We start from the raw sequence: 26,983 nt of genomic DNA, 5'->3' as shown, positions 1-26,983 counted from the left end.
GTTAGGGTAAGCAACGCCAGGAAGAAGATTTCATTTCATACCCTACATCGCTGCCACAGGAAGTGTGAATAGTGTGAGTGACGTGGGAGGCGTGATGGTTTCCGGCTGGCTGCGTTACTCCAGTCACCGTGACTTCCTAGCCTTCTTTCAGCCTTTCTTCTCTTGTGTACACTGCGCGCTCTTCTGCAGATGCCTTCCCTTCCTCTCATTGCCTTGATCTCAGTGGACATGGAAATGGAAGATGGGAAGTCTTCCAAAGAACGTCATCCTTTGCTCTTCTCATCCTGTCCTAATGAGGCAGACCCCAAAGCAGCTGCCAACCTCCCCACTCATGGTCTGACAGGCTGCAGTATTCATAACTCTGGTGGGGAGTTAAATAATTGCTTGCACATTTTATTTTATTTTTTTGTTGGTAAGAAATTTTATTTATTTCTCTGTGTAATGACTCTTCTAGGAAAAATATCAAGTTTTCCTCTAATCTACTTGAAAGAAAGTAGTAGTATAGCTTATTAAAAAAGGCAGAAGGTAAAAATTGAGGTCTGAGTGAAGTCCACAGTTACTTTATGCTGTTGTTATAGTGAATAAAGTATCATTGTTTTTACTTTGCAAGGAGCCTTAATTTTCTCATTTGAAAACTCAGATATTACCCCCTCTCTCTGGGTTAACTAGCTAAATCATGTCACCAGATGTCAGCACACTTATTTTAAGGGTAATATTTTATTACCTTTATTCATTTATTTGTGTGTCTGTGTTTGTGTGTGCTGGTATATGTGTGTGTGTATGTGTCCGTATGTGTGGGTCACAGTGAGTACGTGAAGGTCAAAGGACAACGTGTAGTAGTTGACCTCCATCATGTGAGTCCTAGAGACACAACTCAGATCCGCAGGCTTGGCAGCAAGGACCTTTACTCACTGAGCCATCTTGCCCACCCCAAAGATGCTTTTGGATGATAAGTCAAGAGGCTGTCTTTATCACATGTGATTCTGTCCCCATAGTTTATCATCATGAGACTTTCTAAGGTGTCTGTTTTGTTAGAGACACAGCACTTTGTCCCATAGTTGGTTCTAGTTCTCAATCTTTGGCTCTCTGTAGCTGACTTGTGGCCTTGTGATTTATAACTAAAGCAGAAGCTGTTGTTAATAAAGCTTGCTCTCCAGGGCTTCCACCTTTTGCTTGCTATGTAGACATTCTGGTTCAAAGAAAACCACCCAGGTGACGAGGCCCTCTGCCTACACAGATCCTGTGCTTAGGTAAGCAAAACCTTTTTCAATCTGTTGGCAACACTTTTTCTTTTCTTGAGCCATAATTATCTTTTTGTCTTGCTTACTGCAGATTTTCACATATGACCAAGGTATGATCAACGTGGTTAGACTCTGGTTTGAAAAAAAAAATAGCCTTCCAGAATGCTGACAATGAGCAAGAAAATGTTAGATCTGTAACTGACCTGAACATTGAAAGAGGCACTCTGGATAAAGACAAGCACTCGTGGCTCATTTCTTGGACTTTATTGTGCTTTGGGTTTTTTTTTTTCTTTTCTGAGCCTTGCGTTTAGTCATTCACCTTTAAAGTGTCCAGATAGAGCGTCATCTGTCTCTCTGAACACTAACGACTACCTCTGACTTCCCTTGAGCATACATTGAGTCATTCGCCTTTCTCTCCATATATGGTAAAGGCCAGATAGAGTCGTTCATTACCCAACCTCCTCAGACTTCTTTATGGATATGGTTGAGACATTTATCTTTTTTCTTTCTTACTGACTTCGTTTGGTTTGCTCTGTAGCAGCTGGCTTCCTAGGTCCTGTTCTGGAGAAACTTTGATCCTCAACAAATAAATTCCTGTTGCTATTCTCCAGAAAGAATCTGTCATCGATTTTTCTGTGAAGGAAGTGGATCAATCTTTGCTTAAAGATGGTAGGATTTGAATCACCTGAAAATTTCTTGAGCATCTTACAACAGACAGTGTTGTCTATAAATGTTGTCTACTTGAGTGACAGGCAGGCTTCTCGTTATAGCTCGGTTCTGGTGACTGAAGTAAGTGTGCTCTCAGGCTCACTGCCACCCACCAAGGTGACCCTGCAATGACCCTGTAATCCTGACTGTGAGGAAGCATTCCTCTCGCACTCCACAAGTGAGATCAGTCATACTCAAGCTATGTGGTCATAAATAGAAACAAACTTTCATCTATACAGTATCTAACTTCTGTGCATACCACAAATCACGCATGATGCCGATTTGGAACTAAATGAGATAAAGTTTGACATGAGTATAATTTGTGGTTCTGTGTATACTTAAATTCTTTCTATTTTTCAAGTTTGATGTTTAGTTCTTAATCTAACATACTTAAAACTTTCTGTCTTAAGTTTCATTTACACTACTAAATGATAAATTTTGACCAATACAACTATCAACATTAGAATAGCTGTATTAATAACAGTTCATGTAATTTCATTCGTATATTAATTATATTAAAATATTGAAAAGAAATTTCTTACCATCTATAGCCAGGATCTCTGCTGCATACATCCCATCCGTAATATATTTTGACTTCGTGTCAAATTCCCTAGAAAACTGTATCTCACCAGTCCTTGAATCAACTTTTAGCCAGCTGCCTGCATCGTGCCCTATGACATACCTGTTTTTAAATAAACAAGTTCATCATTATGCTTCTGTGAAAGTTAGACTTTTAAATCACAGCAGAACTACAATACAATGAACCCATACTTGTGTTTGTTTGATTCACCATGACAATTGTCTTAGTTTACAAAATGTACTCTGTGTGTATGTGTGTATGTGTGTGTGTACGTGTGTGTGTGTGTGTATGTATGTGTGTGTGGTGTGTGTGTGTTTGTGTGTGTGTTTATGTGTATGTGTGTATGTATGTGTGTGTGTATGTGTGTGTGTGTGTGTGTGTGTGTGTGTGTGTGTGTGTGCGTGTGTTACATTCCAGTGAGAATTCAATATTACATATTTTGTGTTAGGTTGAAAACAATTCATCATTCCTCTTCTAGATTTTCAATTATATAGTAAAATGTATGGATATAGCTCAGGTCTATTAATTAACAATATATCCTTTATCTAGTTTGAAAACAAATATTTATTTTTATGCATGGCAGGCTCTGCTTGCTGGTTGTAGGTGTGAGGCATGCTGGTTTCAGAGGGCTGGCTGCTGCTGGCTTGCTCAGGGCCTGGTGGTAGCCCTGAGCCCCCTTTCTGCTTGGGTTTCCTCATGGATAAGGATCTAAAGACCTTAAGCTGATTGGAAGAATAGTGGGCTCTCCAGCAGGTGAGATCAAGCACCCACACACAGTTCCTTCATCTGATTCTCTCTGCCATCTCCTCATGTGAGTAGACTTCAGAAGTTTTCCTCAAAGCCAATTAGGTTATTACATTTATGGACTTTGATCACTCTACAAGTACTGAGGAGGAAGAGGAGATACAGATGAAAGGGTGAAGAGAGACCATTTATAGCGATTTCTGGAGTCTCTTGTGTATAGTCTCTGTGCCCAGTGCCCCGAATGTGTACTGTTCTCTTTCCTGTTTTCACTCTTTATGTTCACAAAGCACGTACGTTTCAGCCTCTTTCACTCTTTCTTTTTTTGTCCCTTTTAGGTCAAGCAGAGAGTTGAAAGTCATCTCAAAGATAGCCAGAGGTTTTGTGGAAACAGGAAGTGATTCATTTTTTTATGGCGTGCCACTGGCTATAATATAACCTATTTAGGCTTAGTTCAGGGTAGTACAGCTGAGCTCAAAGGATCAAAGAGAGTCTCACAGCAATGTTGGTAGAGCTTTAATGTTGTAATCATGTTTTAGGTCCACTGACTCTATAACTAGCCAGAGCTCCCATTAGCATGTTATTAAATTCCAAGAAAATGCCAAATGCTGTCATAGTCCTCTAAAACAAGCAACAAGAGAACTCCCCCACCCCCTTTCCCCAAGCACTACACAAATTTTATAGCACACACCTCATGAATGAACAGTGGTAGAACTGCCACACAAGTGCTTGCCATACCTGACGTTTGTTGCAGGGCTCCCCGTGTCCATATCTATGGCTGTGTATGTGCCAAGCACATAGTTCATTAAGGAGTCTCCCCTCATTCCTCCTCGTAGACTAAATGTCATGGAACTTGGGCGAAAGGTTGGTCCTTCCCGCACGTTAATAACCTGGATTCTCACGGGAGTGGAGTGCATTTGGAATTGAGATGCCACTGAATGGTGAAACTCAGCTTGGTTTCTAACTCCAATGCTGAGGTAAATGTTAGGTTCCTGTTCATAGTCCAGCATCTGAAATGACGAACAGAAAGAAACAGCTTTGAGCTAGTAAAGGGTTCTTTCTCTGGGAGGAAGATGGAGGATGCGGTGTATATAGATGTGTTTGTTTTCATGAGTGTCGTAGGTACACGTGAGTGTGTGCATGTGGAGGCCTGAGGCTGATGCTGGGTGTCTTTCTCAATGACTTTCCACTTGTATATTGAGGTAGAGTCTCTCTCTGAAATTGAAATGTTTGGCTGATCTGGCTATCAAACTTGCCTTGAGGACCTCCCCAATCTCTGTTTCCTGTGCTCTTGGGTTACAGATGGGCCTCCTGCTCAAAGGACTTTTTTCTGGGTTCTGAGGATTTGAACTTTGGTCCTCATGCCTTAATGGCAAGTGCCTTACTAGCCATGCCATCTCCCCAGCCCAGTGCTCCCTTTACACAGAATAAGAAACACAAGCCTATACACTAGAGCAAAGTCCTGGAACTGTGCGATTCTGACTTTTAAATTGAGATAATCTCAGCTTCAAAAGGTGTTTTATGCATGCAATCACTTAAACCTTTTGCACATGTGTAGGTCAGTTAAATTTAGAGGTTCATTTGTTTATCTTTGTTTGTTATGATGCTGGGAATAGAACCCAGGGCCTTGAACATGCTAGATGGCTATTCCATCACTGCCTATATGTACAATTCCTAAGCCCATGGCTTAAAATTGTGAGTATTTTAGAGTTTTCAACTGTTTACATAAAAAAACTTTAAAATGAAAAAAAAAACCAAAACCCACCTCTTTTTATAAAAAATAAGAAGTAAATCTAGAATGGATCAAAAAATCACCCATAATTATTGACTGAGCAATTAGGACTCAGACCTCCTTTTGTAGAATTCACATCTGAGACTCTCTTTAAAGTAGTAATGACAGAACAAAGGAGACAATATCTAGGATGTAAGCGAACATATAATCATTATTGAGATGATGCAAACATTTCTAAGTTATCATGCTATTACCGGGTGCCCAATACTATCACTTAGTTGCACTGGGTCTGGTTGACAAGATGGCTCCTTTGTTAGGCACACTCGAGTAAACGGCACACCCTGAGAAACAGTCACCTTTGAACTGAGTTTCCCAGATGAAAGGTGAATTCGGTCTTTTGATCTAGAGTGACTTATGGGCAGAAGTGAAAGGTCACATGTGGAAAGGCCATGGCAGAAACAAGGTGTGCTGGACACTGCCTGAGAGACACTGTTGTGGAAGCTAACGCAAGCAACAATGGCTCTGTTGAAATCCGGTTTGCAATCTCCAGACCGAGAACTCACAGATCGTGTTGGATCTCATCTTTGTCATTTGCCACCTAGGAGAACTGAGGCAACTCAGTCTTTGATTTTGTCTCATTTTCTTTACAAAGGGATCACAGCTTTTCTTCTCAGAGTGGTGTGGGTTGGAGGAGGGTCTGTGTGCAGAGCCCTCCTACAGATGGACTTTGGTAGCTGGTGTAGAATATTGCAATTGCTTAGTAAAGACTAGTGTTTCCTCCTTTTTTATTATATCAACACCCCCAGATGAGAGGGTCCCCAGTTCCTCTGCTTGCAGTAAGAAGCCTTTTCCTATGAACCTGGTTCAGAAAGATGTCCCCTTCTCCTCTCCTGGTGGAATTTCACTCCTTGTTGGGGCTTTATGTCATACTCAGACATCACTATTGGTTGTAACAGACATACGACTTACTCTGAGGGTACTTTCCTTGTTTTCTCAGTGAAACATTGAGCAGTACAAGAACAATATAGCTTTGGCTTTCTTGCTAATACACGTTGTGTTGCTGGCCAGGAGGGCCCCACTATCACAGTCCAGGAAAGTCGTGCATATGAAGGGCATTCGGGCTCTGAAGTACTTTCTGAAGGCATCCTCCCAACCTAAGAATCACCTGGAACTTCTTTGGAGGGAGCCCTTAAGGATCCCATGCTTACCTTGACCAATTTCAAAATGCCTTCGTTGGTTTTTGGATCTGTTTGGATTTCAAACCAGTTCCCATCATTGCCAGAGAGGATGGAGTATTGGGCCAGCCAGTTATCAGTGCCTTCCTCATCGAGATCGATTGCTTGCAGTCGTATCAGTTCTGAGCTCAAACAGTTTTCTTCAATACTTGCTGAGTACTGAAATAAATAGGGCAGGTTTGTGGTGCAGATTTGAAAAGGAACAAAGACATTTGCTACCATATGATTATTCTTTAAAATACAACAAACTATGCCAATGATTTTTGTATCATTTTAAGATGGCATCTATTCAGTCATGAATGTAAGAATGACATGAGTGTAAGATTTGTTTTCCTATGCTACACCTGAAATCAATATTCCATTGCTGCTTCATTTCTTCACATTTATATTTGACCTACTTTACTCTTTTAAAAAAATGACTTAGTTTTAAATAATCTGTTAATGGCTAAATAGTAAACATTGGACTTTGTGGTCGACAAACTCTTCACAGGAGCTGCTTGTCATGTCACTGTTGCAGCAGAAGGTAGTGACACACAACATGGGAGAAGAATGGAGTGGGAGGAGAGGGGGAGAGGGGAGGGGGAGGGGGAGGAGGAGGAGGAAGAGGAGGAGAAGGAGGAGAAGGGGGAGGAGGAGGAGGAAGAGGAGGAGAAGGGGGAGGAGGAGGGGGAGGAGGAGAAAAATATTTTGACTAAAATAGGTGACAAGTCATTCCTGGCTCTGTTATTTGGATTTTGTAATATTTTTTAACTTAAGGTCTCACATAGCTCAAGCTAGTCTTGAATTTGTTATGTAGCTGAGAATGACGTTGAACTTGTCCTCTTGCGTTTACCTCCCAAGAGCTGTGATTAGAAGTATGCTCCACAGCACTGTTGCTAGGGATCAAACCCAGGGCTCCAAGCACGCTGGGCAACCATTCTTCCAACTGGACTGCATTCCTAGTCCCAGCTTTATGATACTTTGTGATGAAGGTGAGAATGGGAGTTGAGGGTGTCTGGGACTCTATTACAATTAACTCAGCAACTTCCAACACCTATGCAGCAAATTTCCCAACTTCTGTGAGTAGAATATGTGGGGAGGCTGGTTTTCCAGAGGAGGCTTGCTTGGAACAGTGAGTCAAAGATATGTATATAGGAGCAGGAAAGATTACCTAGGGGGTTCAGGCACTTCCTGTCAAGACATAAGCAGAGTTTGAACCTTGGGACCTCCATGGTATAAGAAGAGAACCAATTCCTGCAAGTTGTCCTCTGATTTCTACATGTGCACCATTGCTTGTGTGTGCTGACACATAACACACACACACACACACACACACACACACACACGGAGAAAGAGAGAGAGAGAGAGAGAGAGAGAGAGAGAGAGAGAGAGAATAAATGTAAATAAAAGATAGGACTTGGCAGTTCAGAGCACTGGCTGCTCTTCCAGAGGACCAAGGTTCAATTTCAAGCATCCACATGGCAGCTTATAATTGTCTGTAACTTCACTTCCTGGGAATCTGACGTCCTCACACAGACATACACACAGGCAAAACACTAATGCATATAGAAATAAAAATAAAATTTAGAAGATGTTAAAAATAAAATGTTTTAAAAGTAAAATATAAAATGTTAAGCAATAAAAAGACAAACATGTAGGTGTGCTACTCTTCATAAGAAGTGTAAGTTTACATCACAAAGCTGTTCACCCACAGTGTAACAGCCAGGCTTCTGCATAAGCATAAAGGCAAACTGACTACTGACAAGGGAGAAAGATCATTAGAACAATGACTTACTGAGGTTTTCTCCAAGATGGGGAAATTATCATTGACATCCAAAATCTTGATTCTGCAGTCACATTCAGAGGACAGCCCATCTGTGGCTCCATCCCGATCTGAGCCCCTCACCAGGAGATTGTACATACTGTGTTGCTTAATTAGAAGGAAAGAGAGTCAGAAAGCTTAGGTCTTGCGACTCCAACAGAACTCCGCGCCATTATTTGTTTTTAATAGGTGCATGAAACGAAATTTGTATCACCGGTCATTTGGTTTTCATTAAAAATGACTAGAGTATTTTTCCTTCCCTCCTGTGCACTAGACTAAAGTCATGCACAAATTATCTGATCTTTGTCTTTATAAAACCAGTCACTCATAGAATGCTTTACCTCTCTGTCAAGGAAGTTGGACATCGTGCGGACTTCTCCAGTGTACCTGTTCACCATGAACATGGGTGCACCAGCAGGCTCCTGGGAGATGATCTTGTAAGCAATTTTAGAATTCAAGTGATTGTCTTCATCTGCATCCGTGGCACTTAACTTCACCACCAGTGCATCTATAAGTGAGGGTGGAGGCAGAGAATGGTTGGAATTTTACTAGAATCAATCCCTCCAGGCATTGGGTATAAAGAGAGTGGCTGGCCTTTCCTTGACTTTTCCTGACTTCCTTGAGAGTATGTTACTGTAGCTTACATTAACCACATCAGTAGTTACAAAAATAACAGTAGCCAACATATAAAGTTCTTGGCAGTTTATTCTTTCATTCTGCTATTGATAAGTTAGTAGCAAACTGGTAGCCTTTAATATATGAAAAAGCTCAGTATAGTGTCATAAAGCCAATGGAAATAATTTGATCGGATTTGTTTTTACTATGGTCTTGTGAAATTATTTTCTATTGTTTCATTAAGAAGTTGATGACTTAGTTAAATTCAACATTGCAATCATTTTATTGCTAATCTTTTTTGAGACAGGGTATCTCTGTAGAGCACACTGGCCTCTAACTTGCAGGTGTGTCTACTTTTGCCTTGGAGTGCTTGGATCAAAGGCACATGTTATCATCACACCTGGTAAATGTGTATATTACTAATTGTCACTTACAGCAGAATTACTACTGTTTGCACGAGGGATAACTTATCAAAGTAAAAGTTATATAGTTATCAAAATGAGTAATTGATCAGAGAAATATAAAAAGTTCTTAATTATTCATGCAGAGAAAGAACAGTCTCCATGGACCATCCCCACTGGCAACATCCATCTACAGGGTTGATTTTCCAGAATTGGCCAATATTTCATCTCCCAGACCTCAAGTGCAGACCCTACTGCATTGAATCTTGGTGCCATTTAACCAAAAAATGCAGGGGCACCAGGAGTTTGGAGCTTCTGAAGGTGTGTCCTGGTCCTGAGGGTCATTGTGTTGAAGCTGTGCTCACAGGAGGAGGAGGAGGAAGAGGGGGAGGGAGAGGGGAAAGGGAGGAGGAAGGGGAAGGGAGGGGGAGGGGGAGGGGGGAGGAGCAAGAGGAAATAGCACTGAACTAGGTGTGGCTTTCTCCTCTTCCCTCACCTAGGCTGCTGTGAGGAAGGTCAGCAAGAAGGTAAGGCCAGAGTTGCCGCCCCACCCCCACCCCCAACCACCTCTCTCCTGTCCCTTAGACAAAACCTTTCTGCCTTTCTATGCCTTCTTACTCTGTATGTTCCAAACATATGTGTTTTTCTGTCTTTCTTTTCAATTTTTCTATTATTGCCTCTGGAATGTCTTTCAAGGTATAATGTGAGATGCAGAACTGAAAAGTAAAGGAACATTTGCGGATCAGAGAGAGAGATGGAAGTAGGCCGAGAGGGAGGGGAGAGAGGGGAAGGGAGCAGCAGCAAAGAAGCCTAAGAATAAGAAGGAAAAAGGGAAGACAGAGAAAACAAGGGAGGTACTAGGCTTGGAATTAAGCAGGATGGAAAGAAATGGGAGAAAAAGCAGGGGGATGGGGGAGAGAGAGAGAGAGAGAGAGAGAGAGAGAGAGAGAGAGAGAGAGAGAGACAGAGAGACAGACTGAGAGTTAGAGAGACTAAGAGGCAGAGAGACTGAGAGGCAGAGAGAGAGGGAGAGGCAGAGAAAGAGAGACACAGAGGCAGGCACACACACACACACACACACACACACACACACACACACACACACACAGAGCCATAGAGAGAGACAGACACAAAAATAGAGAGACAGAGAGAGACACAGAAAGAGATAGAGAGAGAGGAAGAGAGAACAGAGTTTTTCTTGCTGCCTGAAGACATGATTGCTTGCATCGGTTGCTCTGATGGAGAGAATGCCTCCTGCACTGCTATTCTCTCCTATGGTTCAGCTATGTCCTTTAGAGCCATAGTTCAGAATGGAGTCTTGTGGTTTTTGGTTTTCTCTGTTTATTTCTTCAGAGTAAGTCAATCTACCCATTTCTGAGAATGATACTGAATACTGGCTCACCTGCATGTGTAAGAATCATCCATGAACTAGGAGTCCATCTAGCATTTTAATTACTGTATTTTTTTATTTCTAAACATCAGAATGTTTGGGGTTTATTCAAAATGGAGTTGGGCTTTTTCTGGTAGTTGAGTAAGTCGGCAGATCAGTCTTCCCAGGCTTTTGAGGAGGAAGTGAACAGACAGGGCAGTAAAGGGGCGGTGCACACTCACTTGCATCACTGTTTTCTTCAATGTTGGCTGTGTACACGTTCTGAGTGAAGACTGGAGGGTTGTCATTTACATCCATGACTTTCACTCTGAGCTCCAGCGGTCTCTCCAGGTCTTCTCCTCTCGAGTTGAGAGCTCGGCAATGGATCTGTGCAAATTCAGAGCAAAGCTGTCTTTCTCCACTTAATTAACAACACGCTTGAAAACGTATGATGAGACATTCCAAGAAATAATATTTCTCAGAATATGAAATACAATTCAGATTATATGCAGCCTAGCTATTGAAGTATCATTGGAACTTGTTCACAAATCGGCGTAGTACATGGGACACCAACTTGTCTCCTTCAGACTTTTTATTCTTTCTAGCCCTTCAATTCCTTCAATCTACTATTTTATTTTTAATCCACAGACTTGATACATTTCTTTCTTTTCTTTTTCAAGAGGAAACATTTTAAAAAATTGATCAAAATCCATGGCCAGGACTTACCAGGAACAGTGGGGTTATCTCTCTGTCCACTACTGAGGTAATGTTGATTTCTCCAGTCCGAGGGTTGATGGTGAACACTCCATAAGGCGGCCGATCAATCCCCGCTCCAGAGATTCGATAAGTGATCCTCTGGCTCACTTCACAGTCTGATCTAATCTATAAGAGACGTGGCTAGGATTGGGGTCTAGTGTCGGTACAGTGTAGGTTACATGGAACACCACAACTGAGCCTCTCCAAGCTTCAAACTGTGGTGGGCAAAATGACATTAGCTCATAGGGGTGTGTGTGTGTGTGTGTGTGTGTGTGTGTGTGTGTGTGTGTGTGTCTTTATGAATGCAGGTGCCCTTGGAGGTTATAGGTGTCAGACCCTCCTGGAACTGGAATTAGAGACAAGTGCAAGCCACCTGAAATGTTGAGAATGGAATTTAAGTTCTGCACAGTATGTGTTATTACTCAGAGCCATCTCTGCAGCCTGCCTCCCTTGGCTTTTATATTTGAAACAACCTAGGTGAGCCTCAACCTTGCTGAAGATGACCATACATTCTGATTCTTTGCCCCTTTTCTCCCTCCAGAGCTGGAACCAGAGGCAGGAAACAATATGTCTGGTTTCATGTAGTTCTAGGGGCAGAACCCAACAATGTATGCATGGTAGGCATGCACTCTACCAACTGGTCTACATCCTGGTGTCTTTTTAGAAGTTTTTTAAAAAGAAAATTGGTTTATATTAGTATTACTTTTTGTGGAAACTTATAATGATATGCAAGTGAACATGAGATGAAAAAGTGGTGCTTAGAGACAACAAAAATATCTCTATCAATCTATCTATCTATCTATCTATCTATCTATCTATCTATCTATCATCTATCTATTTATTTGTAAATCTGCCATGTGAATTTTGCTTTAATAGTTTTATTTCCATTGATCACAAATTTAAACCATTAACATTTTGGAATCTTACCTCTATACTGCAGAAGAGAATATCTGTTAAACGTCTAAGATTTGCTGCCTAACCGTTACAATTCAAGGAGGCTGGGAATATATCATTGGTTAGCTCAATTCTAAAGATCTTTTCTACATAGGAGAATACCTAGCAATTCCCCTAAGGCAAATGAAACTGAGTTTGTAGTACAACCTGGATAACAGCTCTATAACTTGTGAAGAGTTCAATGGAAATGGTATCTTAACGCTTTCCTAAAATCTGGATGTCAGTGGGAGGCTGTGTCTCTTTCTTGAATGTAGTGCAAGACTCTTGCGGACGCCTGCTCTGTTTTCATCCTAGAGCTGTAAAGAAGGGCTTTGGTGGACAACCCTCCTTGATTTCAGTGAAGGTCCAGGGTCAAGATGTCCAGAATTAAGTGGCCTCCAACTTTTCATGGCCTGAGTAAGTGCATGTTTTCCTTAGAGTATTTCTTTCTCATTGCTAGCCTTTGCATGTGGACGCCTGCTACAACGCTTGGCTTTCACAGCCAGCGAAATTGCTCCATGTGTAAATGCATTTGTTGCCCAGCCTGACAAACTGAGTTTAAGCCTCAAAACCCACCTGATGGAAGGAGAGACTCCCACAAGTTGTTCTTTGTCATACTCTCTCTCTCTCTCTCTCTCTCTCTCTCTCTCTCACACACACACACATGTTCTCTCTTTTTTATTATACATTCTCTTTCACATCCCACCCTCACACACAAATGTAATTGAAATTTTCTTTATAAAAACACCCAGTTTCAGGGCTTAGAGATTTGGTTTGCACTTGCCACATCATCTTTACTTTAAACAATTGTTTTGGAGTTGGTCTCCCACTGTCATAGACTTGTGATATGTGCAGGTCATAAAGAGCAGAGCACAGGACACAGCTCCATCCACTCATGCTGGACATCCAAGTCTATCTTTCAGAATAACTTACCACAAATCTTCTGTTGTATCAACCTCCAGCTTGCGATATTTAATAGTGTCCCAGGGCTGGGACTGTGTCTTGGTCAGTCAAGTGCTTGCCTTGTAAGCATGAAGGCCAGTGTTTGATCCCCAGAACCCACATTAAAGAAGTTTGGGCACGGTGGCGTGTGCTTGTGATCCAGGGGCATGGCAAAGTGGAGACAGGTACATCCCTGGGGCTCACCGGTCACCCAGCCTAGCCTAATGGGTGAGCTCCCGATCAGTGAGAACAAGGTGAGAAAACAGCTCTGAGGGACCCATCGAATGGCCTTCACAGACACTTTCACACAGATGCTTGTGCACACACAAGTGCATCTACCTACACACACATGCCACATGCACACACACTGAAAAAATAACATCTGAACAGCCCAGGCCAATGACGGCAAATATTCCAGAGCTTTTTAACTGCAAATGCGTCTGCTGCGAGCTCTGGCTTCTTCCGTCACTCACTCTGGCAATCGGATTCCTCTTGGAGTTGTCCTCGCCCTCCCGACAGGCCGCTGCAAACTTGATCCACTCTCGCTTCTGCCTCCTGACAGTCTGCCAGGTTGTGGTGCCGTTTTCTATGTCTAATTCTTTTACCTAAAGCAAAAACGATTCATGTTTCTCATAGTGTTAGGGGACCGTGTACTTCGACAATTGCTTAGCATTCTAAGATGTGCCCAGAGGTAATGATAAATTGAGGAACAAAATAATTGATTTTCTAATTTATAATTCTGGACAGACAAAACCTCCCTGCCCCCAACTGTGTTGGAATGGTCTCGTGTCTCTAGAAGAGCCCATTTATGCATTTGTAAAATTTGCGTGTTTCTTTAATTTACAGAGTATCACTGGTATCTTTCATTTGTTTTGCTGTAGGTTGGGAAGCTTGTAAGTAGGCTACTAGCATGTTTGAAGAGTAGAAGTTGCTAAGACAAGCTCTGGAGGCATAGGAATCAGGACCCACAGCCCTTCCTGTTGCTATTTCAGTTTGGCTCAGGTTCTGCCTTTTACTTTTGTCAGGATAACTACAGCTTCCAATATTTCAATTTGTAATCTGTGATGTGCTTTGCCATCTAATTATCTTTTCATCTTAAGTAGAGAAGATAGGTGTCACACATTACCTCAACGATAAATTCACTGTTCACTCCTAGGACCACCTGTAATAGAAGACAAAGCATTAGCATACATTCGCACAATTTGAAGGCATCAGAATTACAAAATTATGATTTTCCTATATCATTTTAAGTATATAAACAATTAATAATGTAAAATATAATTAGAATTATAGATACGAAATACAGATCTGTTTTTTTGTTGTTAATAGCCTTTTGAACTTTTCAAGAGTATGAAAAGATAACTCTTGGGCTGAGGATATGGCTCAGTGGATAAAATGCTTTCTGTGGAAGAGTGAGGCCCTGCCCACACTTCCTGTAAAATCTAGGCACTATGGTATATATCTGTAACACTAGCCCTAGGGTGGCAGATCTAGATTCCTGGGACTGTTGGCAAACCAATCTAGACAAAAAGAAAGCTCCAGGTTCAGTGAGAGACTCTAATTCTAACTTGATAAAAATAGGAATTTTAACCTCTGATCTCCATACACGTATGCACACACACACACACACACACACACACACACGAGAAACAGATATAAAACTATTCCATAGCTGCTGAAGTATATAGACATGTTGGGACAGGAAGAACAGAACAAGCAGTTCCTTTGTTTCTTGTACAGAAGAACTTGGCAATCTGAGGGTGCTATGAAGACTTGGGGTGATGGTAAGATGCTACCACAAACTCCAGCTAGAAGACGACCTTAAGAACTGGGAGCACGTCACCTGACATGGACACAGAGCAGATTCTGACAGATGAGAGCGAGTGCAGGGGGAAATAGAGCAAAATGGGTCTTGCAATGGCAAATGAATCCGGAATGGCAACAGCAAATTAGAAATCTGCCAGTGGGTATCGGGTCTACTCTTCTGTCATTGTCTTCTGCATGTGGAATCTCATTAGACATCAATAGTGTCTAAGCCTGTGGAGGAAGATCAGTACTTAATGGTTGCACAGAATGTACTATTTTATAACCATGGTCTTGATTCAAGGCTAAAGTTTTATTAGAAAAACAGATCATTCTGGAAGATATAAGAAAAATCAAACAGAATCTTACTATTCAGAGAGCAAAATTTCTTTGATTTTTTTTTTTTTTGCAAACACTTAAGTCTACATTTGCAGCTGTTTTGATCGGAAGAAACTACGTATGATTTTACAATTTGCTGTTTGTACTTAGTGATTATTGCTGTAAGGTTCCATGCCAGGGAACACTGTAGACATCTTCTTTGGTGGCTGCTTTAGAGATTGCATTAGTAGCCATTTGTTCATTTTGGTCAGTGGGAAATTAGAGTAGGTAAGAACCACATACACCCCACAGTGAGGACTACAAACTAAATTCCCAGCTGGAGGGCCCACCTCGGTAATATTATGTCAATGAGCATGTGAGATCATTACCTAGAAAATTTTGGGGAGATGGCTCTGTGGCTAAATCTCTTTCTTCTCAAGTATGAGAACCCATGCTCAATTCCATGTCAAAACCTACATTACAAGCCAGGTACGGTGGGCTAGTCTTGTAATTCCATGGGTGGTGTCACGGGTAGTAGTGACATGTGGAAACCTTGTTGGGCAACTAGCATAGCTATCTAATGAGTTCCAGACCAACGAGAGATCTTGACTCTTAAAAAGTTGCAGGAATCAAAGGAACAACACCTGGAGTTATCCTCTAATTTTACACACACACACACACACACACACACACACACACACCCTCAAACATAAACAGACACATGTGAACACACACATGTAACCTCGATATACAAATACATACATGTAAACAAGTATGCCTGCTTCATGAACACAGACACATGTGGACCTCCCCAATCCATTGGAAAAACTCTTATCTTTTCCTCAGCATCACGCTCTCTGCTCTGTCTTCTCTCATTCCCACTTTGCGTCATTCTTAGAAGTTGCCCTCCTCCATTCCTGACACCATCTCAGGCCTGACAGAATGGTGGTAGCATCATTGCCTTGCATCCCCACTCACCTTTGGTGAAGTCCAGCAGAGCTGGGAGCTTCAGACCCATAATCAACCGATAGTCTACTTTAACTTGAAAGCAGCGAGAATGAGTCTTAGCTGGGTCCTGCTTGTAAACCCAGGAGAGATTTGCCAGGTAATTTCTGCTTTGCAGCGAGCGAGAACTATCTCTCCTGGCTCCTGCCTGCCTCCAACCTGCGGGACTGACACTGCGTCTATCTCGTGGTGGGACAGCAAGTGAGTGTGGCCCGGTTCTGCTGATTATGATTTTTTATACAACACCCAAAGATGCTTCCAGTCATTTAGTATCAATTTTATCAAATTGTTTTAATTTTGTCTGAATTTTGGTAACATTTTTGTGTCTTGTGCTCTCAATCAGTGTATGTCTGACTGCTTTCGTCACCTTACGGCTGTCCTTTGTGGTTTTTATTTATGAATCTTAGCTATGTTTGAAGGGAAGGATGTGCTCCCTGAGCTCTTCCTGTAGTGACTGAGAGCTAAGATTGGTCATCATAAGGTCAGGGTTGCAAAAGGTAAATTCTCACATCGTATAAATGCTGAAGGCCTAAAATAAAATTTGTATCATTTTAAGGGTGGGCAACTAGAGTTTAAATGCCACTGTTACTTATACTCATTGTCCTCCACTAGAGACACAATAGATAACTAAGTGCTTTTGAGTTGGAATTTGTTTAGTTTCTGTTTTTCCCCAAACTCCAATATCCTGTTTCTCCTGATGAACCAACTGGCTGCATTATAATAATAATAGAAAACAGTGTGATTGATAGACGATATTCAAATATGGAGATCTAAGTGTAGAGACTAAAAGTTGATCAGAAGTATCTTGCTACGGATGGATGGAGTTTTCCAGAACTCATTTTGGATAAGCCTATTATTAGAATTAAACAAGCATTGCATCCTGCTTTATTTGGCTTTATCCTTTGCCTGTGTGTGCAGTCCCAAGGGTACTCGTTAACATTACTGCGTAGGCAGCATCACTAGAACTTTCTCTTGGCAAGGTCATTAGATTCCCTTCTCATTGCTGAAGACCGACACTAGGCCAGTATCCAGCCCTGTCTCTGGATCTGTTGTACTCTTTATTTTGACACAGCATCCCACTAAGCGGCTTAGGTGGTCTTCTGCTTCTGCCTCTCCTGCCTCGGTTTCCTGGGTAGCTGGGAGTATAGGCTCAGGCCACCAGACCCAGATAATTCTTTAAACTTATTCTGAATTATACAACCTAAATCTGCAAAACAATCCATCCTTGAAATCATCTTAAAGCGACTTCTCAGCTGACGAGTCTTACAGGCTGCCCAGTTTTGTTGGATTGTTCAAAACCACTTTACTTGTAAAGGGTTCTCCACGAGCTTCTGAGTCTTTTGAGTCAGTGCCACCTCACTATCTCCCGGTCTGTTTTCTCAGACAACTTCACACTGCCCTGCTCTGCATCCTTCTGTTTCCTAAGGGTGAGTGGTGTGAAGTTTTTAAAAAGAGGAGTACGTCGACTTGTGGAAAAGGTGTATGTGCATACATGTTCTCCTAACGTATGTGTGTATCTACATGTGCATGAAAGCTGAGGATCTAGAAAACATTTTCTTTAAAAGCATTTTTGCCCTTAGACCATTTGACACGACTGTGCCCTTCATCAAAATGACTGTTCCTATGATTTCACCAAGCCACTGACAAGTCTCTTAGATCAGTATAGCTATACATATACAGCCATCCAATTAGACAAGATGGATGAAGCAAAGAAGTGCAGGCCGACAGGAGCTGGATGTAGATCGCTCCTGAGAGACACAGCCAGAATACAGCAAATACAGAGGCGAATGCCAGCAGCAAACCACTGAACTGAGAATAGGTCCCCCGTTGAAGGAATCAGAGAAAGAACTGGAAGAGCTTGAAGGGGCTCGAGACCCCATATGTACAACAATGCCAAGCAACCAGAGCTTCTAGGGACTAAGCCACTACCTAAAGACATGGACTGACCCTGGACTCTGACCTCATAGGTAGCAATGAATATCCTAGTAAGAGCACCAGTGGAAGGGGAAGCCCTGGGTCCTGCTAAGACTGAACCCCCAGTGAACTAGATTGTTGGGGGGAGGGCAGCAATGGGGGGAGGATGGGGAGGGGAACACCCATAAAGAAGGGGAGGGGGAGGGATTAGGGGGATGTTTGCCTGGAAACTGGGAAAGGGAATAACACTTGAAATGTATATAAGAAATACTCAAGATAAAAAAAAAAAAAAAAAAAAAAAGAACTGCTGTCCCATAGTGGAGGAATCACACCCTAACCTATAATCTGACCTGGTACAAAGCGCTGTAGTCAGAGACAAATTCCTGGGAGTTAGAGACAGATGAACACATTCTTTCTGTGCTCGTAGGTGACCTTAAATAGTCCCCTAGCTCTTCTTGTTTCAAATCTAAGTAGCTCTCCATCTAGACAGAGTCGAGATGTGGAAAGCACAGGGGTAGCAAATGCTCGGCACATCTGTGAAGAGGAAGGTCTAGGGAAAGGCCTTCTGCATTGGGGAGTGTGGGCGTGGTGTTCCTCTATACGCAAAAGTACTGCTTAATCAAAAGAACTGAAATTTACCACATTAGCCAGATGTGGGGCTTATTTAAAAGAGCTAAGTGCCTCTTCCCAGAGGTCAGCTCAGCTGATGACTGACCAACCTCCAGGGCAGCCCCAGTGATCCTTGTGTGTAACCTTCACATCCCTCCTCTCCTACTGACCTTTACAAAGCCAGAGCACCTGCAATGCCAGATCTCCGGGCAGATGTCGTATCTGGACTCCCTGAAAGAGCTCAGCCTGTGGGACTGTGGGACTGAGCCCTGTTACCTCGCCATGCAGGAAAGCATCTGGGGATGGGTGCCTTAGAGAAAACTCTAGAGGACAATGCTCATCAAGCTGTACCAACTACTAGCTGCATGGTTGTCAAGCTGTGAGCTACAGCCACAGGCTTCTGGACGCCTGGAGAAATCCCTCGCCTGGGAAAGTTACCTTTTCAGAGCACACGTGGGCCAGCCATCCTCCTGTGATGTGGCTTGGCTGGAAAGCCTGCCTAGAGACTCCCATGTACAAGGGAACTGGCTGAACCAGTTGTCAGGACGATAGAATACTGGAGACGGAAACTAGAGGCACCTGCTGCCGAAGGAGTAAAATAACTTGGAGAGATGTGGCTTCCGAACTGGGCTTGTTTCTGAGGGCCACAGGCTAAGACCGCTTTCCATCTACCCTTCTTCTCTGGGTGCCCTTATTTTAGAGTTAACTGTATTTATGGAAGGAGATGTTTTAGGTAATGAGACGCTGTCTCCCACATATATGTGCTATTTTGTGAGAACACAGTGAAAAGTAAGGCTAAAGGGGGCAACAAAGAACAAAAACAGATACTGGAATGTGTCAGATACCATAAGAGATGCAGGTCAGGGTTGGAATTGTCCCCCAAGTGAGATAGGAATAAATTTTAGTTCAACCAAAAGAATTTTGGTCTTGAAGAATTGGATTCAGCCTCAGACAGTCTGAATGATAAGTACTAGCTTAATTCACTCTTCTCTCTCTCTCTCTCTCTCTCTCTCTCTCTCTCTCTCTCTCTCTCTCTCTCTCTCATTGCAATGCATTTACTTTTCAGATTATCTTGAAATAATATTGTTAGCAGTAAGATGTTTGTTGCTGTAAGGTGACAGAATGGCAAGGTGACCAATGTAAGGTGACCATGGCAGACCACATCCTAGAGACCGGGCTCTTTCTCATCACAGTTTAAGGCTTTCAAGCTCATTGGGAAATCCAGTCCCTGTATAAAAGCTGTGGGTGTATGGGAATTGTGCCAATAGCATGAACTAGGATCCATGTTAGAAACTGAAGCTAGTCATTCACTAAATGAGTTTCATTGACAAAATAAATGACAGGCAATGTTCTTTGCATGCATGCCAAGTTCTGATGTTAAATTTCAAAGGAAGAGTGAAATATACAATATTTCACTTCTATTTTGTTTTAGCAAATATCAGAAATTTCTCTTGGTCCTATGCTTTCTTTCAATATTTTCCCTAGACTACCTGGTGATCTTACATCAGCAGTATATTCTGGACTCATTGCAATATTAAAATGCATTAGTCCCTTATATTCTGTCTCTTATATTTATATTTAAAGTAATAGCTACTGAATAAGGATTTTTCCACTCTCTCTATGACTTGTCCTTTTGAAGTCAATTTTGAAGTCGTCCAGGACCAACGTATTAATGAGCAGTTCTTCCTCAAATAATGCTCATAAAATTATTGAGTAAAGCAGTTGCCATCTTCCTAGGCTTATGGTAGAGATGCCAAGTTCAAGCCTAATTATACTACTTTTGTTTGTAATTGAAGGCATAACAAGTACTGGCCTTTTCGTTTGTAAGCCATGTAATTTTCTATGTAGAAAGGAAGGGCAAACATTTCTCATGCAAATAATGTTCCAGGGCTTTATGCTGGTCACTCCTGTCTCCCAGCCTATCATCAGAGCTGCAGTGCGTCACAGGGGAATTCCAGCTGCAGCAGCATTGAGAGCAGAGAGGAACATGGCCACAGCCCAGTCAACGGTCCAATTGCATCTCAAAGAGCTTTTCCCTGGATCTTAGGCTTTAGGAAGAAACAGTAAAACTAGGTATTTAGGATGCAGGATGTTCTTAAAGGAAGAGAAGTGTCTTGTAAAAATAAACAGCAGGCAATTGTGGTACAAGACTTTAATCCCTGCACTCAGGAGGTAGAGGCAGGTGGAGCTCTGTGAGTTGGAGGCCATCTTGATCTACAAAACTAGTTCCAGGATAGCCAAGAAACCTACTTTGAAAAACCAAAACCAAACCAGCTAACCAGTCAAACAAGAGCAGCAGCAGCAACAACAACAACAGCAACAACAACAACAACGAACAAAAAATTACCACTACCACCACAAACACAAACAACCAAAGAAGCAAAATAAAAAGTATTTTAGTATAAAAAGCCATGTAATATTTTTTGAGCTGGACTCTGTGTGTGCGCGCGTGTGTGCGTGTGTGTATTCTTCTCTGTTTATCTGTGTTGGTGTTCATGTGTGTGAGCACATAGTATAATCATGTGTTTGGAGGCCAGAGGTCAGAGGTCAACTCTAGGTTTTGTTTCTCACATGTGCCCCCCCATCCCCACCCCCACCAGCCCTGCGTTTGTTGTTTTCTGAGTCTTTCAAGGGGCCTGGAACTCACTGATTCAGATGGGTTGGCCAGCTGGCCACAGTATCCAGAGGATTAGACAGAATTTTTATTCTGCAACTCTATCTCTAGGTAAAGCTTATTGAAAAAAAGATGTGCTAAAGTTAGTGGTTTTAGTATAGTTGTAATACTAGTTATCTGATAGGATATAACAATTATTCTTATGTAAAATTCCCGCCACAAAACACCACAACACTTTGAAGATGAAAATATAAAATTGTCCAGTTGTCTTATAAAATATACATACTATATGCAAGTCTTTAGCCTTTTATACCATCAACACCACCACCACTACCAAAACAGGAAGTCAGATTTAGTTTCATGAGTCTCCCGTTGTTGAGGACTCCATAGCCTCTGTGACAGTCATTTGGAAACCAATCATTTAAAGTTTTCTAGGCTTTCGAACAAAGGGAACAATGCATTTTTTCACCCCATCATTGGGTTTCTGAAAGTTTGTTTGCCAATTTTTTAAAGACGAATTGGACCAAAATAATGTTGTTTACTGTGAGGACTAAGTTAATGAGGATAGGTTAGTTCTATTGTGCTTTTAAATTTTAATGCCTATTTTCAACTTAGGGTAAGATAATATCATCTGCTTCATCATCTACATACTTTACTTTCCAAGAGCCAGGGTGTTTGTGGGAATGTTTACATGTCACTTGTAGAATGCTTGGTCAACATGTGTCAGTCAAAATTCTTATCTGATCAGTGACTGCTTTTTATAATCTTATTAACTCCATAAAAATAGGTCTCATTTGCCTAATAACTGTCCAGTCTCTGGTGATTCCTGCCTAATAAAATTTATTCACCCTACAGCATTGCCCACCTCTTTCGATTCTCCAGGCAAATTTGTGAAAACCAAATTCCATAGCCAGGCATGAACTTCTATTGGATAAGCTGTTAGTGGTAGTAATTAGAGGAGTCCAGAGTTTCTATTGGTGGAAGCATCTTAGTGACATCATGTCTAAGTGCACAGTCTCCACGGGGCACAGTAAAGCCCTGGAAGAACAGATTGCTCTCCCAAAGCTACACAGCCTCTTTGAAGGGAACCATGACTCAAACTTGGGACAGCCGAGTATCGGTGAATGTCAATTGTTCCTCACCCAGTTTATGGCAGAAGAACATGATGAGTATCCACAGGAGAGAGATAGCAAGGCACCTTGTGATGGAATGAAACGCCCCACTGAAACCTCCAGGTTTGAGTACTTTTGATTGGCTGTCTCTCAAAACCTTGTCCTAAGTACTTCTTGTGGTTGAGAACTAGCCGACACAAAATCAGTAACCCTGAGAAGTTGCCACGCCCTCATGAGAGTAAGTTGACATGATGTCATAGACAGGCTTTGATTTAGTTAATGGGAAAAGGGATGGAGTTCAATGGCGGCAGACTAAAGTAGGAAGAACATGCATTTTCACACACTATCATGTACATTCTCCTCAATCTTTTTGTCTTGAGGTATGCTGCACATCTTCACTCCCCATTTGCAGACATTACAACGGAAGCTTTGCAAATGTTTAAGAGCATACATCTTTCACAGTTACCATCTAAACCCAGCACAAAAAAAACTTCAGTTTCAGTGAGAATTGAAGAAGAATTCAGCATCAGTGACCATTAACATTACCATGGGAAAATAGATTAGCACTACCCAAGGGAGATCCTGAGAACCTGAATTATGATTCTCATTCCAGATCAAAGAAATGAACTCTTCAATTACACAATTTTATTGTTAAGCATGCCTGTGAAGAAAGCCATAGCCAGATCGAGTGCCTATACATTGTGTCTAAACTCTTGAGAAGTATAGTTTTCCATGCCTACCCTAAAGGTGTACCAGGGAAAGCATGAAAACAGCCACAAAAGCATAGTAAGAGGAGCATATTGTCAGTTGACTCTAGCTATGAAGTACCCAGTAGCTTCTGGAATTTTCTTTCAGCCCCCTTATATTAAACAATTCTTTTATTTTTTCAAACTGGCCATTGCAATAAGGCAGTGCACTGATACCTGGCATTTTCTAAACTCTTTTAAAGAATTGTTTTAATAATCTGTCTTCTAAATGGAGAATGGAATGTTCTTCCACTGTTCCCATGTTCCATTTCAAGCTTGGGCTCTGTGCCCTTGGGCAGTGTTGGTACCTGTGCCACACTTGCAGTCCATTACAAAGCTCTGGAATGATCTTACTGTGCCAACTGGCCAGGGCTGCACCCCCATCCTCCCAGCCCTGCCTGACTACCATGCCTGGCTGATAGAACTGCTAAGAACAATGTTCTGATAAACCAGGATAATGCCCCTTGCCTGAGTTAGCAAAGGTGTCAGTTTGCAAGTTTCTGTTAGCGCACATAGGTGGACATTTCTCAGAGACGGGTAGACAACCGGGTATTTGATTTTCTTTGAAAAAGGGATGCCTTCCTCCCCTTATCATTATCTTATTTGTAAGATGCTCTTTGACTTCTATGCTCTGTCATTTGATCATCAGTTGGCTTAAATTTGATCCAGTCCAAACCGTTTTAATTGTTTCTTCAAGCAAAATTTTCTAATTGGAAATGGTTTGATTCCTTGTCTATGCTGAGCTTGGCTTTCCCTACAGACGTAGGATTAGAAGTAGTTGTCACCTTTCTTCCAAGAATATGAGACGCTGGCTATGTTCACAGCGGGGCCACTGCAGAGTGGGACAGAAATAATTCTATAGCCAAGGCACAAGTGTTTACTTTAAATAAACAGATCATTTAAATGTTCCCTTCCTGGCCTTTAGGGATGCTTTTTTAATGAGACTTAAATATTTCATAAAAAGTTGCAACATAATTTTGACAAAGTTGACAGTCCTCTTCTTTGTACGACACTCATAGGGGATTAACCATTTATCAGAGGGTAGTAGCTGTTTATCAGAATTGGGCTTGATCAATTTCTGCCCCCTTCAGATTTCAAGCCCTCTGAAATTTTCATAACAACCTGTCTAATTTAAGTATAAATAAAAAGAAGTGGAATTATTTTTATGCCCAATCGTGGAGTTTAGAAGTTCCCTAGTAATATGATTTGATGTCATGCTGGATCAATTTAATTCTGCCCATTCTCACTCTCCTTCAACCCATCAAGTCCCTCGTGCCACAGAGAGGTCTTGGGGACCTACAGAGGCTGGGCTCTTTGCCAGATCTTTGCAGAAAGCAGATTAAAATAAGAAAGTCCATATAGAAACCTGAAGGTGGACAGAAAAAACAAGAGCTAGACCCTTTTCTTCCCAGACCTCAATTTTCCACTTACCATAAATAGGATCAGAAGGCAAATATTTCTGAAGAGAAGCCAGTCCATTGCGTAGAGTCTCTCTTGGCTTCGAACCCCAGTGAGAATCAGTTCTAGTCCTGGTCTTCCAGATCCCAAATTAGTCTTCGCAGCAGGATGTGCTAGGAGATGTTCTGTCAGGAGGGCATGGATGATAACTGTGGTGCTCCCTGGGCACAGGGATGAAGATATTCTATAATGACTCTGTTTCTCCACCCCAAACTCCTGGGCTGGTCTGGAAGGCTGGCATTGTTTGGGCTCTGGGTAAGAACTTAGACACACCTTGATTCTTATTGCAATGAAACCCTTTGTTGGACACCAAAGAAAAATCTTATAGAGTGAGGGCAAGATTTACAGGGAAGATACCCAATGAATAATAAATTACTCACAACATGAAAAATAATTAAAACGCTAGGGCCTATCATCATGGTGAATAAAATTAGAAGGCTCCTTCTGACTGCCAACATTGTAAAAGCAAAATTACATAGACCAACAACACACACACACACACACACACACACACACACACACACACACACATACACACACACACACACATGTCCACTACCCAACCAGCTTCAAGTGATGGAACCTTTAGCACAGGACATCTTAAAAAGGCACCAGACCCAACACTGACAGGAAAAATGAGTGCTAGAAGTCTCTTCATTTTTGTGATTTCTGCTTTCTGCTTAAGAAGTCCTGTGGTTGAAAGGCCATCTCAACTTTAAAGATTTCCTGGAATAGGCATTTAAGTTGAAGAGCATCTGATTTAACCAGGACTGGTGTGTTCCTTTCCAAAACCAAACCTCTAGGATACAATGGAACTTAGTTATTTTTACTGCTCATGGAATTTGTATGAGAAATTGATGACAATTTCAAGCCAAGTAATTGAGTAAATCACGCAAATGAAGGGTGTGTTTTAAATCTCCACACATATCTATTAAGAAGCTGAACATAGAAATTAGATTACTTTGAGAAAACAAGAACCAAAATAGTATCTAGATAATTTTGATAGTCATTTTTGTCTTCTAATTTTTTTTGTCTTTGTGAAAGCACACCTTGAGTGGAGTGTAGAGTTTCTAATGGGGGAAGTGCAGTTTGGCAGTCAGACCCACACATAGAAAGAAATGTAATTAAATGTTCTCTAATTGCTAATCCACCCCGACTAGAAAATTTCAAAGAGAAATTGCACTTTCTGTCCCTTGTCACTGTAATGTAGAGACTAGGCTGACTACACTAATGGAGTATTTCTAAAGGTGCTTGGTCTCTTGAGAAACTTGGCTTAACATTTTCGGAAGCAGAGGGCAGAACATAGGCAATTAGAAGGCTAGTGTGGTATGCTGAAATGAAGAGAAATTAATTATATGTTTAGAACACTCTTAAGAAAGACAGAAGGGAGTTTTGTTCACGTAGTGGGAAAAAATAAATTGTTACAAAGAGACAGTATTTGAAGATACCTATCGGAGTGAAGCTTTAATTTTTAGAGTATCTGTCTAATTTAAAGTTACGTAAAGTGAACAAATGAAACATGTCCAGTATCAGTTTTAAAATGCTTCTTCAGATAGTCCCAAGTTACTTGAAGGGAGGCGCTATGGAAACTAAGCCCCTACAAATGGATTTCCAATCTAAGCACCAACTGCACTGTCTCAATGAACAGTTGGAAGGACAGAAGTCAGCTTGAGATCAGCTCCAGTTTATTTTAGTGTGTTTAATGGCAGAGCAGGCATTTGAGTTGGCCTGGTGTTTGGGGTAGACTGTCTAGAACAGCAAGCAAACAGCACTTTCCGGCAGTTTACTAACCCATGGTTGAGCATGCTATATAGGGCCTTAAATGTAAACACAGAGAAATAATATGTGCCCAAGTAACCATTTAAAGAAATTCTTTTATCATTGTTTTATGTGGAAATTAACTTTTATTTTCATGATTTTGTGTGTGTTATGTGTGTGTGTGTGTGTGTGTGTGTGTGTGTGTGTGTGTGTATTTGTGTGGTATATGAGTGTGTGTATAGAATCTTGGAAAATATGACCCCCGTATCTATTATACAAGCTGTTTTTCTTTTATATCTAGACCAGAGCTGTGCCCAATTTTCACTAAGAACACGTACGGCTTGTTACACATCGATGACAATGAACTGTGGATGATTGGGACACAGGAAATGTCTCTTGATTCCCAGGGTGTGGGAAGTCCACATGATGTGGCTAACTGGAGACCCTGTGCAAGCAACAGTGGAAACAATTCTTTTCTACCCACAATGTCAAGCTTTTCATTGGCTCTAACTCCACTGCGGTCCTTTAAAAGTTATTCATTCGCCAACTTACTATGGAATAAGAAAGACAGTGAGAATTTGTGTGTGTTGCA

The 26,983-nt window shown here is 41.6% G+C and overlaps 1 protein-coding gene across 2 annotated transcripts in view; it reads right to left on the bottom strand.

The window, feature by feature from the left end:
• Dsg4 (desmoglein 4) overlaps positions 1–24,926 on the bottom strand; it is a 37,048-nt gene extending 12,122 nt beyond the window's left edge. Inside the window, exons 1-10 of one of the 2 annotated variants that reach the window (XM_087592581.1) lie at positions 24,607–24,926; positions 14,181–14,216; positions 13,528–13,659; positions 11,150–11,305; positions 10,666–10,810; positions 8,380–8,546; positions 8,012–8,146; positions 6,211–6,396; positions 4,009–4,280; positions 2,492–2,631 (exon numbers count right to left, since the gene is read on the bottom strand). In XM_087592581.1, the coding sequence (XP_087448707.1) occupies positions 2,492–2,631; positions 4,009–4,280; positions 6,211–6,396; positions 8,012–8,146; positions 8,380–8,546; positions 10,666–10,810; positions 11,150–11,305; positions 13,528–13,659; positions 14,181–14,216; positions 24,607–24,654 (1,417 nt within the window). In that variant the 5' untranslated portion in view covers positions 24,655–24,926. 2 annotated transcript variants of the gene reach the window in all.
• Positions 24,927–26,983: the final 2,057 nt, after the last annotated feature.

This window comes from Rattus norvegicus, chromosome 18 (assembly GCF_021556685.1).
Source record: "Rattus norvegicus strain SHRSP/BbbUtx chromosome 18, alternate assembly SHRSP_T2T, whole genome shotgun sequence".
In the NCBI taxonomy this organism is placed as follows: domain Eukaryota; kingdom Metazoa; phylum Chordata; class Mammalia; order Rodentia; family Muridae; genus Rattus; species Rattus norvegicus.
This window is presented reverse-complemented; position numbering and strand designations above follow the sequence as displayed.